Genomic DNA, 17,401 nt, shown 5'->3' on the forward strand with positions numbered 1-17,401 from the left:
TCAGAAATCCGCCTGCCTCTGCCTCCCTAGTGCTGGGATTAAAGGCGTGCGCCACCACTGCCCGGCAGGACAAGTGAGTTTTAAATAGTCACTGCTTGCCATGTACTTTTGATCTCTAGAGAGTCAGGGCGTCTGGAGGATGTGGAGGAGGGTGGATCACTCAGGGGCTTTATAAGTAAGACTACAGGAAGGAGAGTAACAAAATAGTCTTAATTTGATACCACATTTGCAACTTATATGCCATGCAGCTACTCTGATCTGTGAGCATGGGCTATACTATGAAATTTCAGTAGCTTAAAATCTTTAAAAATGATTTTTATAGATCAATAAGCAGATTTAATTTAGCTTATGAATCTAAAATGTGATTTTTCAAAATAGTTCTAAATGTGACATTATATAGGTATTATTACTAATTAATAAGACATGTGTTATTAAAAGATTGTCCTGTATGCTGTTTAATCATAGGGTCATTTCTCCTCTAGTCTTTTGTCTGCCTTTTTGGAATGTTTTTATTGCTTGGTTAAAGTACATACTGTTGACTGACTGTTCATCCTTGTCATATGTAGGGTTTTACTGCTGTGATGAAACACCATGCACACAAAGCAAGTTGGGGAGGAAAGGGGTGTTTAGACTTATACTTCCCCATCCCAGTCCATCACTGAAGGAAGCCAGGGCAGGAACTCACACAGGGGAGGAACCTGGAGACAGGAGCTAATGCAGAGGACCTGCTTCCCATGTTTTGCTCAGTTGGCTTTCTCATAGACCTCAGGACCACCAGCCCAAGTATGTCACCACCCACCATGGGCAGGGCCTTCCTCATCAATGACTAAAAAAGAAAATGCCCTACGGGTGTGCCCTCAGCTCAGTGTTCTGGAGGCATTTTCTTAACTGCAGTTCCCTCCTCTTAGATGTCTTTAGCTTGTCAAGTTGACAGAAAACTATCCAGCAGAACTCTTTTTCCTCTTCCTCCTATATACACTTACTTTTCTAGATGCTGCTTTTTTGTAATTTTTTTCTGATAATCACCTTAATTTACTTTTTCCTCTCAGGTAAATGTTCAAGAATTTCACTATGTGTTGCTATCTAGGTTTTTCTCTGCCTTTCCACGCTGAGGTTTTAAAATTTGCTGTTACCCTACCTGTATTTGTTTTCTTTCCTTATGTCTTTTAACACACATGCATACTTCCGTAATTCTTACCAAACAGCCACACTGTTATTTTATTACTTTCAGCTTTACATGATTTAACTTATTATTTTTTAAATTATTATTTAGCAATCCCCAGTTCATACATGTACAACATTTAACCCCTACACCTAAGGCTCAGGGAACATCATGAAAGAATGGCAGAAAGACTGTAAGAGCCTGTGGACCAGGTCATCTACAAGGTAGTATCTTCTAAATATTGCAGTGACTGCACCCAGGAAATCGTAACAGTATGGTCACCTAAAGATCTGCATAATGACATCACCAATTGACAACCACCACAGGTGGGGAAATCGCACGAGACCCCACTGCCAGTAAGAAGACCTACATAATAATAGCTTCTGAGAGAGGGAAACCAACCTCCAGAGACCAGCCCTCTGACAGGTTGCCTAATCCCATGTGGTCAGCCCTAGTGCTTCCAAACACTAAATACACTCAGCAGGTTGTATTTATGTGTGTGTGTGTGTCTATGTGTAAAACAAGGAAGAGGTCATGAATTTGAAAAGTAGTTGGGAGGTCACAGGAAGAGTTGAAGGGTGTGGGATAGAAACAAATGATGTAAATACAGTACTCGTGTTAAATTTTCAAAAGTTGTAAAAAAAAAAATTGTTCTCTTCCCCTTCTCCTTCTCTTCCTTTCCCTTCCCATGGCAACTGACTTGGCTTCCTGCATGCTAAAAAGTGATTTGGCCACAACAGATGACATCCTGGCCCTTTTAAATCTGTTTCTGTTTTTTAATTACTTTAGCTGTTTTAGAAAGGCTATTTTAAACATATCTGTTTTACTTATACAATATCCATTTTAAGATATGGAAGGTCTGATAGTCCTTATACCATCTCTTCTTGCGCAGTGAGTAACTAATATCCACTGACAGATCAGGTCCTGTCTGCCATTTCTTCTTAGCATGTATGCTTTTCTTAGGGAAGTTAAAATTTTGTTTGTATTTTATGTGATTTTAAAATATTCAGTGTCAGTTGTAACAACAGAACTGAGACCAGCAATAGAATTCAGATCTATTGATCCAGATCTGTGATTGATGGTATTATTTTTATGTTTTTTTTCTAGTTTGAGTAAAATAAAATTATGAAGTAGCTAAACATTATTTTTGTATCATTTCTTTTTATACTCAGAAAGAAATTTGAGTTCATTTTAGATTGTAGCTCTAAAAAAATGGTCTTTATACAGAAAGGAAGAAAAAAAAATGCAGACAGTAGGATCAGACAGTAGAGAGGCAGGCGACACTGCTGTGCTTGCTGTCCGTGCAGGCGCTTACAGAATGTTAGTGTTCAGAATCATTTTTATTGAGTGAAAAGTAGCTTTCACCTTTTAACTTAAGTAGAAACATAAGTCTGCTGTATACCAGCAAATATCTCAGTGTGTGTGTGTTTTCAGGTTATGACAATATTTTCTTGGTAATTTTTATTTTGTATCTGGATAGTTTAATCATGATGACCAGTAATAAAATTATAAGTTGGTTTGCCATAATTCTTCCTAAAGTATTTCCTACAGTTTAAACATGGTAATTAATGGTTAAATCAAAAGATAGTTTGAGATACTGGAATAATTAAAAAAGGATTAAAATATAAACTTTGAACTTGATATTTCAGAACTTGACTGAAAAATTACAGAAGAAAGACCTGGACTACACCCACTTAGAGGAGAAATATAATGAAGAGTCAGTGAGTAGAAAGAATATCCAGGCAGCCCTCCACCAACGGGACCTGGATTGCCAGCAGCTTCAGGCAAGGTTAACTGCATCTGAAGGCTCATTACAGAGGGTCCAAGGAGAACTCAGTGAAAAGGGAGAGGCTGCTCAGAAGCTCAAAGAAGAACTTCGAGAAGTAGAGAGCAAGCACCAGCACCTTAAAGTGGAGTTCAAGCAGCTGCAGCAGCAGCGGGAAGAGAAGGAGCAGCATGGGCTACAGCTGCAAGGGGAAGTCAGTCAGGTGAGAACTGCAGACAGTTCACACAGACCACCATTGTGATGCATTTGATAATTAATAGAAAGTGTCCAGTACAGGGTACATAGTAGCTTGTAGCAGTTACAGTTAATTCCAGTTGTTTACTATTCTTTAGTTCGGTATTGTTTTGGGGCTGGAGGCAAGGCTCAGCCATTAAGAACACTGATTGCTCTTCCAGAGGACCTTGGTTGGATTCCCAGCATCCACCTGACAACTCACAACCACTGTAATACCAGCTTTAAGAGACCCAATACCCTTTTCATGCCTCCTGGGCACCAGGCACAGACATGGTGGATAGATCCACATGCAAGCAAAATACCCATACAAATGAAATAAAACTTTAAATAATAATTTTTTAAAATAAAATAAAATTTTAAATAATAATTTTTAAAAATATAATTAAAAAATTTAAGTCAAGTGTGGTAATTCTTAATTATGGAAAACTAACAAAAATCACCATGGGAAATTCAAAGGAATGTGTCTGAATTGAACATAATTTTTAAGTTTCATTTTATAATAAGTTAAATCCCTCACTTCACTCTCCTGTATCTTTAAAATGTATTATTATTTGTATATGGGTATTTTGCTGGCATATGCATGCCTGATACTTGCAGGGTCCAGAGGAGGGAGTCAAATGTAGTAAAACTGGAGTTACAGATGGTTGTCAGCTGCCATGTGGATGCTGGAAATTAAACCCAGACTCTTTGGGAGAACAGCCAGTGCTCTTAAACTGCTCAGTTACCAGCTCTCCAACCTGAGTCTTCTGTGTTTTTTAAGGGAAAAATAAAATAGGTACACAATATGCACTGCTTGCTCATAATTATATATGATTTATTATCATTTATGTAGTTAGAATTCAGTTGTAGTTTAACTTATTCTGTAGTCTAAGGTGTGAAGGGACGAAGAGTGGAAAGATGGCATACAGTTACTTGGTGAAAAATAGTTTAGCATGGTAGGTGGTGCTGTGTGTTTACACTTACATAGATGTGCACACTTACATTTCTGTTTTAAAGTTACATAGCAAACTTCTGGAGACCGAGCGCCAACTAGGGGAAGCTCACGGCAGGCTGAAGGAACAGAGGCAGCTTTCCAGCGAGAAGCTGATGGATAAGGAGCAGCAAGTGGCTGACCTACAGCTCAAGCTCTCTCGTCTGGAAGAGCAGGTTAGCTAGCATCTGAAACTGAGCTGACGGTAGCCGGTGACTTCAGACGTGAAGTGTCTCAAACATGGTGACATTCATCTTTGTGTCGAGAACTCTAATTGTAATTGTTTTTATTTCACATTGCAGCATTTATTTCTCCCCACCTGGAAGATCCTACTTACTCACTACACTTTTAAGTTACACATTTTACTGTTACTGTATTCTTCCAAGTTCTCCATGGAAATGCACAAACTGCATTTTAGCTCTCACTAGGAAGCTTCCTTGGGCTGGTCCTCAGGCTGCTGTGCTCTTCTTACCACGGAAGAGCCACCTCCTAGAGAGCAGCAGATACCTGGTCTAGATCATTAGCAGCATGCAAAATAACTTGAGGATTTTATTTCTAATAGTTAACCATATTGTGTCTGTAATATAGCTCAGTGATATAGGATGCCTAGCATGTATGAGGCCCTAAGTTCAACTCCTAGCACCACAACAGAAATGCCTCCAAACAATCTGTTTGAATGTTACCCCACAAACGTTTGTAGTTGATCAAATGGCACCCTTATGTCGTTAAAGCAAATGCTATGATTGAATTATCACTTTTACTGAATTGGCCAAATACTCAGTTTAAAACTTGTTAATTCAGCAATAGAGTTTTCTTTAGACATAATGTCTTAAATGTGGTAACAGGTTGGATTCCTTCCTAATATACTATAAATGCAACCATTAAAAAGTAAAAGAAATGCAGATACTGTGGTTTAGGTTATTGTTACATATAAATTGTATATTAATTACTTTAGCATAGTGTTATACAAAAATTCAGTGGTGAACTGTTGCCAGCCTGGAGAAAGATTTATTTTCTTTTTAGGATGAGATTTAGTGGGTAGAGGATGGCTTCTTAATCATGACATTAGAATTCTATAATGAAAATTGAGAAACTGCTTTAAAGCTGACTTTCTATATGGCTTGAATTTATTTTTTCTTTTCCAGTTTGAAAATTAACATAATACCAGATATTTATGCCTAATATGATTACATTATGTCTTAAGTTCTCACTCAACTAACAGTCTACACTTTTTAAGTTGAAGGAAAAGGTAACAAATTCTACTGAATTGCAACATCAGTTAGAAAAATCAAAGCAACAGCATCAAGAACAGCAAGCTCTGCAGCAGGGCACTACAGCCAAACTCCGAGAAGCTCAGGTAAGCTCTGATCAGAAGCGGAGCAGTCTTCATTCTTCTGTACTGATAGAACTACAGAAGGCAGAATACCTGCTGATGAGTACTTTTGATATTAAGTGATAGTTAGAACATGTTCTTTTAATTCCTATGAGTAAAAATTAAAGTACTTTAAAATTATTCATTGTAAACACATTTGTTTATATATAATTCATAAAATATTCAGATATGTTGCATGTATTAGATAAAATTATTTATTAAATTGCATAATTGGATCTAAAGATGGGAAATGGTTGAGCTGGTAAAGTGCTGTCTGTGCAAGCATGAAGCAGCTCAAGAAGCTCAAGTTCATGTCTCTGCTCCCAAGTGAACAGCTATGCCTGGTAGCATGTAATCCCAGTGCTGCAGAGGTGAAAGCTTGCAGGCCTAGCTGTTCATTGCTCAGGAGAGACTGTGTCTCAGTGATAAAGTAGAGAAGCCATGGAGGAAGACAGCCAGTGTTGATTTCTGAGCTCCACATGCATGTATACATACATGTACATATACACTCATACACACATAATTTTGTAGTTCTACAATGTAATGTAGTATGTGTTGATCATACCTTTACTTCTTAACATTACCTGAACACTGGAACTATAGGTAAAGAAAATATAATTGATTGGATTAAATTAGTACAGATTCTATTATTATATAGCTTACAAGGTAAAAGAACTTTAGTTTTGTTATGTGAGAGAAGATACAGATTTGAAATGAATTTGGCTTTCATATTCATTTATTCCTTCTTTCATTTATTGGATATTACTGTGCACTGGATGCCAGACACTGCTCAGTACTGAACATAAAGAGGCACAGTGTCTGCCCTCTAGGGAAGCAGTCTAGTGGTGTGTATATAGGAATAATTGTGGTATCTGTGGGGAAAGTAAGGCACTTCTGCAGTAAGTAAGCTTTCCTTTTTGAGTTTGAAGAGTGAATGACACAAGAATCAGACAAAGAGACAGACAGAATCCTGGATCACTTATAACTTATGTGTTTAATCAGTGAGCAGTATTACCTATGTCTATTCTCAGCCAGGGAACTGATTCTGTATCTATTTATGGCCGTGAGTAAAACATACAAAAGTGTCTGCTGTTATGGATGCTTGGTGATGGAGCAAACAGTGCCCATGGTAAATAAGCAAGATGCATGGCTATCTAAGTGTCATAGTCATGCACAAAAGGAGAGCCAAGGTGTGGGAGGCATGCACAGTGCTGTGTGAGGGTTACAGTGCTAGGCAGGGTTGCTTGGTGTCTTAATTAGGAATTCTATTGCTGCAAGAAAACTTCATGACCAGAAAGCAAGGTGGGGAGAAAAGGGAAGGAAGGCTAAGGAATTTTGCCTGGGCACCAGGTGAACTGAAACCTGAGATTCTTGTTGGATGTGCAACATGGAGTTCTTTGGCCTTGGTAAAAACACTTTGGCAGAGATGAGCACCTGAGAGGATTTCAACAGAGAGAGAAGTAAACTAGATTGTATAACTGTAGGTTATGCTGGGATTTCACTGTTAAGAGTAAGAAAGAAATGAAAATGAAAAATGAAAATTTTGGTAGAGGTCAACAGCTAAGAGGGTTTTCTTACACAGTGTCTCAGAATTAATTCTGTAGGTATAGACACAGGTGGAAATGATGGCTTTTCTCACTACAGACAGGTTTACTCTTGGGAGAGTGAGGGGTTCAGGTGAACATGCTTAGTTCCTCATTCCCTACTCACAGTACATATAAATTCATCTTTCCTAACGTTTGTAAGAAAAGGATGGGCAAGGGACCAAGAAATTCTCATGGGAATGGGAGAAGCCCACACACTTATAAAATAATTGTGCAAACATAGGTGACAGTTACATGACCCAAACAGATTATTTTGGAAAAGAAAAGTTATGGAAGAATTTCTACAAATGGCAGCCTGCGTCATTGAGTATGTATTTCTGGGATAGGTACAGAGATGTAGATTCCAGGTAAAAATCTCATGGAAAAGGTTACTAAAACTAGTATGACTTCAACTGTTAGGCTTTGCTGGAGCTTCAAATCTAAAGAAAATAATATAGACAAGGAAAGATATCTGTTAGACAAGCATCTAAGATGAACTGGTAACCTTGCTCAGTATAATTCCAATAAAATGATAGGGAAAATATGAATAACTGGTTGGTAAATGAGAGATGTGGGAGCTAGGAAAAGAAATATAAATTATTTTTTGCAACTTAAATGAAAATTACATGAAGAGTGGGTAGAAACTAGAGGGAAATTTGGTTTAGGAAGAATTTTTGAGGAATAAAGAGATCTGAATAGGTTTCTTGTTCATGACAGTGACTAATATAGAACATTATTTAAAAATGCTGGAAAAGAAGTGACTAAAGGAATCAGATGATAAGACACTATGGTACCTCACACAGTGGGGAGTTTATGTGGGCTTATCCACAGAAAGAAGTGACAAGGGTCACAGTCAGACAGAGGAGGTGAATATGGGCACAGACAGACACAGGACAATGGAAAAAGAATAGAAAGTCAAGGTAGATCACTTATGAAAACATTCTCACACATCAGGATGTAATTGTAGGTAATAATAGGTCAGGGTCAGCCAGGCAGGGACTTGGAGTTGGAGAGAATGCTGAAGCTTTAAGTAGTTTCTGAGAATGTTAGGGTGAGAACCTCATTCCAACAAAAACCACTGAGACGATGATCCTGAGTGTTTTCTGGCGAGGGGAACTCAGACACTCTATGGAGATCTGTGCTTTTATTCTAGCAATGTTCAGAAGTACGGGAGAGAAGAAAAGATTGCAGTACTGATCTGGAGTTGGTATTTTATGGGGATGTCTGGGGTATTTCGAGGTGACAGGAAATGAAGGATGTGGCTGCAAAGAACTTGAGGGTTAGAAAGAAAAGTTAGGCTAATGAATCAGCTGGAAGGAGACTGAAATGACGGGCACTGAAGATGAGGTCATGCAGTCAGCAGATAGGAAGTTGTGGTCACTGAGTAAGACCGTCATACTTTTTAGTTTTCATGATTTCAGACTATTGTAAAATTCTATGTGTGAGTGATTGCAGTATAGATTGAGTCATGGCAAGGAATTAAGGTGATGTGAATGTTAAGGGTGTATTATTAATTCTGTCTGTTTTATATTTTGTAGGAAGTTTGCAGAAACTGAGATTAAGACAAAACCTAAATCAGATCTCACTTCTTGAGTGAATTCAGGGATTTACAGATAGCAGTAAATGGTAGAGGGTAGTATGTGTGAGAATAACACAGTTCCAAACCAGCACAGGCTTGTCTACGAGGATGATAGCAGCTACAAAAGCAGGGAAAGGTGGCCTCCTCAGCGTGCCTACAGGACTAGCCTGACAGGCTGGTTAGAGAGGGAGATGGGTAAATAGGATCTGCAGAGAAAACCTGATTTCAATGGAGAATGAAAACAGCGACTTCTGCAGAAAGCTTTGCCCTGGAACTTGGATTCCAGAAGAGTAATCAAAGGTGGTGACAAAAGCTCAGAGCAAGTAGATGATGTGATTCTTCATGACTGAAGCCTAGAGAAATGAGAAGCACGCTTGATAGTGACTGACTTTTAAATCATTCAAGATGCAGGTGCCTACTTGTCTCAAACACTATATGGCCTACTTGTAAAGCTGGGACTGTATTCTGGGTACAAAGTAGATGTCACGGATACTCTGTGTGATATTGAGGAAGAAGAGGGCTTTGCTGATTTAGAGGAGTCCTACTGGGTATAGAAGTAAACTTACGTAAGTGTACATGAGTAAGAGTGCAGTGATTAGGAGAAGGGTGGAGAGCCAGGTTAAGACAGGGTCTCTGTGTAGCCCTGGCTGTCCTGGTACTCATTATATAGACCAGGCTGGCCTGGAACTCAGAGATCTACCTGCCTTTGTGTCCTGAGAGCTGGGATCAAAGGTGTGTGCCACTACACCCAGCTGCACTGGTTGTTTTCATTCAGTGTTATTTCAGAGCATCTGTGTCGTGTGTCTTGGATCTGTACCAATGAAGATAATGTATTCATACTCTGTAGCAAATGTTGTAGTCAGAGGTAAAAGGAGGTAAATGAACACGAGAGAAATAAGTAAACTATACTGTGCTGAGCTAAGAGCAATGCAGTAGAAAACCCAGTATATAGACCGTTGCAAAAGGCTCCAGGTGGGAATGTAATGGTCAGGGCAGCTCGACCTAAAAGGCGACGCTTGAGCAAACATTTGAGGAGGAGGAAGGGAGTCATTTGGGTGTTAAGAAACATTTAAGGCAGCGGTCATTAGTGCAAAGGCTCTGAGGTAGGAGTGAGCCAGGGTAGTCACTGAGTGCATCCCATGTGTCTGAAAAGGGCCGGGAATGTAGGGAATAAGGTCAGAGTCTCAGAAAAAGGCTGGTGTAAACTGTTTTGCTAAACTCATGCCTATAAACAATGCAGTCTTGTGTTATTAAGTACGTGGTTTTAATTAATTTGCTACAAGAAAATGTAATTGTTTTTAAGATGTAGGACTAATATTTTGAACAATTAAATTTACTATTAGTCATTTTGTGTTTAAGGAATAACTTTGTTTGTTTGTTTGTTTTGATTTTTTTTGTTTTTTGTTTTTTGTTTTGTTTTGAGACAGGGTTTCTCTGTGTAGCCCAGGCTGTCCTGGAACTCACTCTGTAGACCAGGCTGGCCTTGAACTCAGAAATCTGCCTGCCTCTGCCTCCCAAGTGCTGGGATTAAAGGCATGTGCAACCAGCACTTGGCCAAGGAATAACTTTTTAAATTTTCCATTCTTAAAATAGTAATTTTTATTCTTTATAGAATGATTTGGAACAAGTGTTACGTCAGATTGGAGATAAGGACCAAAAGATCCAGAACCTTGAAGCCTTACTACAGAAGAGTAAAGAAAATATTTCCTTACTAGAAAAAGAAAGAGAAGATCTTTATGCAAAGATCCAAGCTGGTGAAGGAGAGACTGCTGTTCTTAACCAGCTGCAAGAGAAAAACCATGCACTACAGCAGCAAGTATGCCTGTAAACTGTTCTAACTGTAGTCAGGTCCTTGTGAGCTCTAGCAACTGTTTCAGCAAAGTAGTTCATGATCCTGACCTTTCTTACTTGTTTTAAAATGTTATTTATTTATTTATTTATTTATTTTGAGACAGGGTTTCTCTGTGTAGCCTTGGCTGTCCTGGAACTCACTCTAGACCAGGCTGGCCTCGAACTCAGAAATCCGCCTGCCTCTGCCTCCCAAGTGCTGGGATTAAAGGCGTGCGCCACCACCGCCTGGCTAAAATGTTATTTTTTATATCATGTATTTATCATCAAGGTAGGTCACTATGTATTGAAGGCCTGTACAATGCTTTGATAAAAGATTTGTGCAGCTCATGTCCTAGGATGTTTAAAAAAAGAAATGAGTAGCATTAATAAGTATATCTTATACTTATTATTAATAATATAATATTAATTATTAATTATTAGCATAAGTATTAATAAGTATTTTTTCTTAAACTCTTATTTTTTTTCTTAAACTCATTGTACTTAAAAACAAAAACAAAAACAGCAACCACAAAACAAACAAACAAACGTAGTACAAACAGGCTCTGAAATGAAAGATGATGGCTGCATCAGACAAGTACTTTACAGTACCCCTTAGAGCTTATGGGTGTGAAGGACAAACCATAATAATGGGACTAGAAGTGGGCATGAACTATATATTCTATATGGGCAGAACACCTATATAGAACTGCTAAAGATAAAAAGGGTAAAATACTTGAGTAGAAAACTAACAGTGGAAAAAGGTGTCAGTGAGCATAACAGCAGAACAGTTGAAACCATTCGAAATGAAGCAAAGAGGCAGAACCATTTCTCTGTAGGGCAGTGTCTCATAGGCTGGCAGAGTATAATGAGGAGGATTGCTAATTAAAATGTATCTGTAGATCTAAAAAAAAAAAACAACCTCCCGTGTACATGAAAAGAAATATCAGATGAATTAAGTTTCATTGAAAATTTTAAAATGTATGCTTTTGAAAATACAATATTATAAAAGTAAAGTCAAACTGAAAACAGTATAACTTGTCTGAGAACTTAGAGATGCCAACAGTGGCAAGGAACCCTTTGTTATCAGGGCGGTGGGAGAGCTGGAAGGTGAGGATGACTGCAAAGCCCATGTGAAGATAGCTTTGAGCAGTGGAAACATTCCTTACCTTTATCATATCAATAGTTAACTGAGTGTGTGCCTTATCAAATCTCAGATTTTATACTTAAGTTAGGTGAGTTTTATTGCATATAAATTCTAGTTGAATAGAGATGATCTAAAAATAATATATATATGTAAGTGTATATACATACAAACACACACATACACACACACATACACACACACATACACACACACACATATGTGAATTTGATGTTCTTAGGATTTGGGCTATTCTACTGACTTGTTATGAAAGGTGTACTGGCTGGTTTTGTGTGTCAACTTGACACAGGCTGGAGTTATCACAGAGAAGGGATCTTCAGTTGGGGAAGTGCCTCCATGAGATCAAGCTGTAAGGCATTTTCTCAATTAGTGATCAAGGGGGTAGGGCTACTTGTGCCATTCCTGGGCTGGAAGTCTTGAGTTCTATAAGAGAGCAGGCTGAGCAAGCCAGGGGAAGCAAGCCAGTAAGGAACATCCCTCCATGGCCTCTGCATCAGCTCCTGCTTTCTGACCTGCTTGAGTTCCAGTCCTGACTTCCTCTGGTGATCAACAGCAATGTGGAAGTAACCTGAATAAATCCTTTCCTCCCCAACTTGCTTCTTGTTCATGATGTTTGTGCAGGAATAGAAACCCTGACTTAAGACAAAAAGTGTGAATATTTTTACTTGAAAAACCTTGAAATTACCTGTTGTAGGGCAGTTCATAATTCTGATGGTCCTTTGATTTGAGTTTCTTCCTTTTTGTTGTGATTTGCAAACTTTGTAATTAGACTCTTGCATGTGTACTAGCTAACTCAACTGACGGAGAAGCTGAAGAATCAGTCAGAAAGTCATAAACAAGCTGAGGAGAACTTGCATGACCAGGTACAGGAACAGAAGGCACATCTTCGAGCTGCACAAGACCGTGTTCTTTCTCTAGAAACCAGTGTCAGTGAACTAAGCAGTCAGTTAAATGAGAGCAAGGAGAAGGTCTCTCAGCTTGACATACAGGTAATATACTGTGCAATAAGTTTATGCATAAAACATCATTTTAGACCATAAGCCGTACACATTTTTTGCATACATTTGAGTGGAAAATGAGAATACAAATTAAATTATGTGGTTTCTTGAGGTTTTCTGTGTCCACAGATATTTTTGTTCTTTCTCCCTATGGACAGGTGATTTCTATAATGTAACTTTTGATTCCTACTTCCAAGGTACTTCCTGGTAGGATGGTCAGCACAGTAAGATGGTAAGTTGTGAAGCACATGCAGTGTCTGCGAGTACCTCATGAGCCTGTTGTTAGTGCTTACTGTGGAAGGGCTTTCATGCCTAAGCACGAACAGTATAGGCTGCAGCAGTGGCCAGGTCTCTGCTCTTCATGATAAAGGACCTGGAGATGGGTCTTCTTCCCATCCTCCACTGGACCCTTCTGAGATGATAGTGGAACTATTACTCAGTTCCCTTAAGTCTTCATGTGTTATATGACTTTGGAAAATATGCCACATATATATTGAAATTTTTCATGATTTTTAGTTCATCAGATAAATGCTATATGTAAATGAATCTGATTGCACAAAAATGAGTTCTTCACAGTCTGACACGTGTTTGTCAATGTGTCGTTTCCTTCCTGTTATTTTAAGTATAGCTTTCTTTAGTTCTCAATTTGAATTCAGTATAGATATATACCTTACCCAACATTATTTCTGCAGACTAAATATTGAGTTATTGAGAAATAATTATTTGGAGTTTTTTCTGCTTACCATGGATAGTTTACATCTTCTATGTCCATTTAGCTAAATGAGTATCATTTTAACTCTGCTAAAAACATTTTAATTTCAGATATATTTATGTCTTTTCTACTTTTTGCTTTTCTTATTAGAGGTGAGTTGTGCTAAACTTATTCAGTACTTACTACTTTTAGTAAAGAGAACATAACTCTTAACTCATGTGATTCTGGTTAAAGTATATTGTGGAAAGCCTGAGGTTTTAACTGTGTAATTTCTTGGCTTTTAATGATCATCAAAAGTAAAACTCTTTCATGAGAAGTTATCTGGAAAGAATGAATTTTAAACAAACTTGTAGTTGGTTTTATTGTTTAGACTCCATACTGAAATCCTTGCTCTTTGGAGCTATCACTTTCAGTGGCATAGTTGAGTTGATTGTGAACTGATAGACATTGGATGGCCTTCTGAAAAATACAGTGGCCTTCTCCAGAAAAAACATATACAAGTTATTTGCCTTTTTAAGATAGGGTCTAAACATGTTACATAGACTAGACTAGAACTCATAGCCCTTTGCCTTTGCCTCTAACATGCTTAGATTACAGGCGTGTATCCCGACTCCTGGAGCCATTCTCTTTATAAAGGGGCAACCACCATGGGTTGGTGTCACAGGACCAGCTTTCTGCTGATAGCCGACCATCACTAAGAGTCTTCTCCCTTCCCCACTGCTATTTAGGAGAATTTCAAATATGTATTTTTCAGTGTCTCAATTATTACTTCTTACTTAACAAACCTAATTTTTAATAATTTTGTGACAAAATCAATATGTCTTAAGAAAGGAAAGTCAACAAATGTAGAACTAAAATTTTGTAAATTTTGTTACAGATTAAAGCCAAAACTGAGTTATTACTATCAGCAGAAGCAGCAAAAACTGCTCAAAGAGCTGATCTTCAGAATCATTTGGACACAGCTCAAAATGCATTACAAGATAAACAACAGGTAGGGAGCCTGGTAATGTTTTGGTTGGTGTACACATACTAATATTTTCCTTCATATACATGAAATCATATGTAAGTGATTACAGTACTTGCATGTTACTTACATCTGGAAAAGTGTTTGCATGTGATCAGAGTTGGAAATGATAATATGAAAATATTTATAAGAGCAAACACATAAAGGTGTACCTTTATCTGTCTAAATATTACTAACAAAATTCTTGAGCAAACATCAAAAAGATGAAACAATAAATAGTCTCTAGCATTTGTTTGATGAGGATTTGTTAATATCCTTGTTATTTAAAACATTGTAAGAAGGAAGTGAACCACTAAGGAAATTCAGGCTGACCATTACTTACTCAAAAGATCCGACATTGAAAATAACCCCAATACAAAACTTTTTGAGCAACAGTGATGGATTTAGAGCACATGAAATCATAAGTCTCTGATTAAGGGTTGTTCACCTGTGAATTCTATATTCCAAAACATGAAGTTTCATGTAACAAAGACTCCATTTGTATACAAATATAAAACTGTACTAGAAAACATTCAGGTTCCTTAAGAATCAAGTTACAAATTGAGACAATACTGAGATACATGTGTCATTATAGAGGGAAACTCTGTGTGTGTATATGTATGTGTGTGTTTGAGAGAGAGGGGACTATATATATGTATACATATACCTATCTGTCTGTCTGTCTATCTATATATCTACATGTGTATATGTTTTAAGAATTAGGCAGAAAATGAGGGGCAAGAGTCTTGGAGGAGGATCAAAACAAAGTATTTAAGGAAATTCCATAATGAAACTATTTCTTTGCTAATTAAAAATAAAATAATTTTCCAGCACTTGGGAGGCAGAGGCAGGCAGATTTCTGAGTTCAAGGCCAGCCTGGTCTACAGAGTGAGTTCCAGGACAGCCAGGGCTATACAGAGAAACCCTGTCTCGAAAAACCAAAAAAAATAATAATAACAAAATAATTTTTAAAAATTTAGAATTTTCCATATTTTATAGTGTTTTTAAAAATTTAGAATTTTCCATATTTTATAGTGTTTTATGCTAAGGGAATAATAACTAAAGATTGTATTTATATTTCTGATACTAAATACAGAAAGTATAATAGTGATCTAGAAATTTAAAATAGATTAGTAATAAGTTGAGTGGCTTAAAAAAATGAGTCATACCAATAAGATTGGAATTTATGCAGTTGCATATAATCTAGAGAACTACTAGAAAGTTTTATGGTAAATTGTTGTGATAAAATAAAGAAATTTAAAATAAAATAGTATGCAAGTAGGATCTTATTTTTATATTATTTACATAAGTAATTATTCATTTCCTGTAGTGCTAGAGATCGAATCCAGGGTCTCACACATTCTAGGAATGCTTCCTCCTACAGAGCTACCTTCTCAGCCTGTTACTATTAGTACATAAAACAAGTAGAAGAGAAATTAATACAGAGAGCAGACTAGAAGGAAAGTTATCAAAACATTGACACTGAAATCCCATGGGTGGCAGATGTACTAGTAACTTTTTTTACTGTATTCTTTCTGTGAAACTGGATATTCTAGTGACTTAAGCAAGTGTTACAGATATAACAACTACAATATTTTTAGAATATAATTTCTAAATAGTGCTTTGAAAATTGAAAACATTCAACTACAGTATAATAGTTATTTCTATTAACTTACTTAGTGATCTGCCATATGTTTTAGCTTTTAGATAATATTTCTAGAAAGTTATTAAAACTTTGTTAAGTGGCAGGGGAAGTAGCTCATTGGATAGTTTTTACCTAGCATGTATGAGGGCCTGGGTTTGCTTTAGCTGTTTAGGGCTGAAGAGTTAACTCAGTGGCTAAGAGCTGTCATTGCTCTTGTAGAGGACCTTCAATTCCCAGCACCCACATGGCATCTCACAACTGTCAGTTGACAGTTTCAGTAGATTTGATGACCTCTTCTGACCTTTATTGGCATGCAGGCACAGCACTCATATGCATAAAATAATACATTTAAAATATTTTAAGTTACTTAACTGTTACACAAATTAGCTTGGTAGCTGACATTATGTACAACTCAGTTTTCTTTGTTAGTAGATAAAGAAAATGGCTGATAAGCCACTGAATATATCTGAAGGCTTATCCAGATATTTTCTTATATAAAACTATAATTTTCAGCTTTACTTTTACTGCCTATTGGAGTGGTACAATTTTTCTTTAAATATGTTTTTCTGCAGGAGTTAAATAAGGTCAGTGTGCAGTTGGAGCAGGTCACTGCAAAGTTTCAGGAGAAGCAGGAGCATTGCCTTCAGCTGGAAAGCTATCTTAAGGACTACAAGGAGAAGCACCTCTCTTTAGAACAGAAAGTTGAAGACCTAGAAGGCCACATTAAGGTTTGTGTAAAAACAGTTGAATTTGTCATAGTTTCCACTCAACAGCTTTGGAGTCTGATGACCTTCACAGATCCAAAGACTTTTAAGTAACAGAGAAAGGCAAAGTGGTATAAAATTTAAAAATTACTTTATCAATTAATTTAATTCTATCTTTATTTTCAATTCCTTCATTAATGGGTGGCTTTTATAAATAAAAATTAACATAGTGCTAGTTTATTATAAAGTGAAAAGTATTCCAGGAGACACCAAACAGGATAAGTCTTGTTATAGAATGTCTTCTCCCCTTTAATTCTTCCATTTCCCTACATATTATTCTAATCGAATATCTCTTCTCTGGTGGATTTTTTTTCTTTTTAAAACTTTCCATACCCTTTGGAATTTGTCTCTAATTTAGTAATTCATTTAAACTTTCATAAGCTCAACCTTACTTTAAGATAATTCTAAGTGAGGTGTTGGTTTACTAAAAGATGAAATAATTAGATCCGCGAAAACTTTTAATTTGGTTCTGGGAATACTAACAGTTATAAAAAAAATTCTTAGGTTTCCATGTTACTTGTGTGATCAGTTGACACATGATGAATGATTACAGAATTATGAGATGAGTATTTTATATGGGCATCTATACCAGTATAATACA

The 17,401-nt window shown here is 37.0% G+C and overlaps 1 protein-coding gene across 3 annotated transcripts in view; it reads left to right on the top strand.

Moving 5' to 3' along the window:
• Eea1 (early endosome antigen 1) overlaps window positions 1–17,401 on the top strand; it is a 94,850-nt gene that overhangs the window by 54,145 nt on the left and 23,304 nt on the right. For all 3 annotated transcript variants that reach the window (XM_031350372.1, XM_031350371.1, XM_031350373.1), the window contains 7 exons: window positions 2,812–3,150; window positions 4,179–4,328; window positions 5,390–5,509; window positions 10,299–10,502; window positions 12,467–12,667; window positions 14,266–14,379; window positions 16,609–16,764. In XM_031350372.1, the coding sequence (XP_031206232.1) occupies window positions 2,812–3,150; window positions 4,179–4,328; window positions 5,390–5,509; window positions 10,299–10,502; window positions 12,467–12,667; window positions 14,266–14,379; window positions 16,609–16,764 (1,284 nt within the window). The remainder of the gene's footprint in view (window positions 1–2,811; window positions 3,151–4,178; window positions 4,329–5,389; window positions 5,510–10,298; window positions 10,503–12,466; window positions 12,668–14,265; window positions 14,380–16,608; window positions 16,765–17,401) is intronic.

Source organism: Mastomys coucha, unplaced genomic scaffold, assembly GCF_008632895.1.
Source record: "Mastomys coucha isolate ucsf_1 unplaced genomic scaffold, UCSF_Mcou_1 pScaffold4, whole genome shotgun sequence".
NCBI classification, from domain to species: Eukaryota; Metazoa; Chordata; class Mammalia; order Rodentia; family Muridae; genus Mastomys; species Mastomys coucha.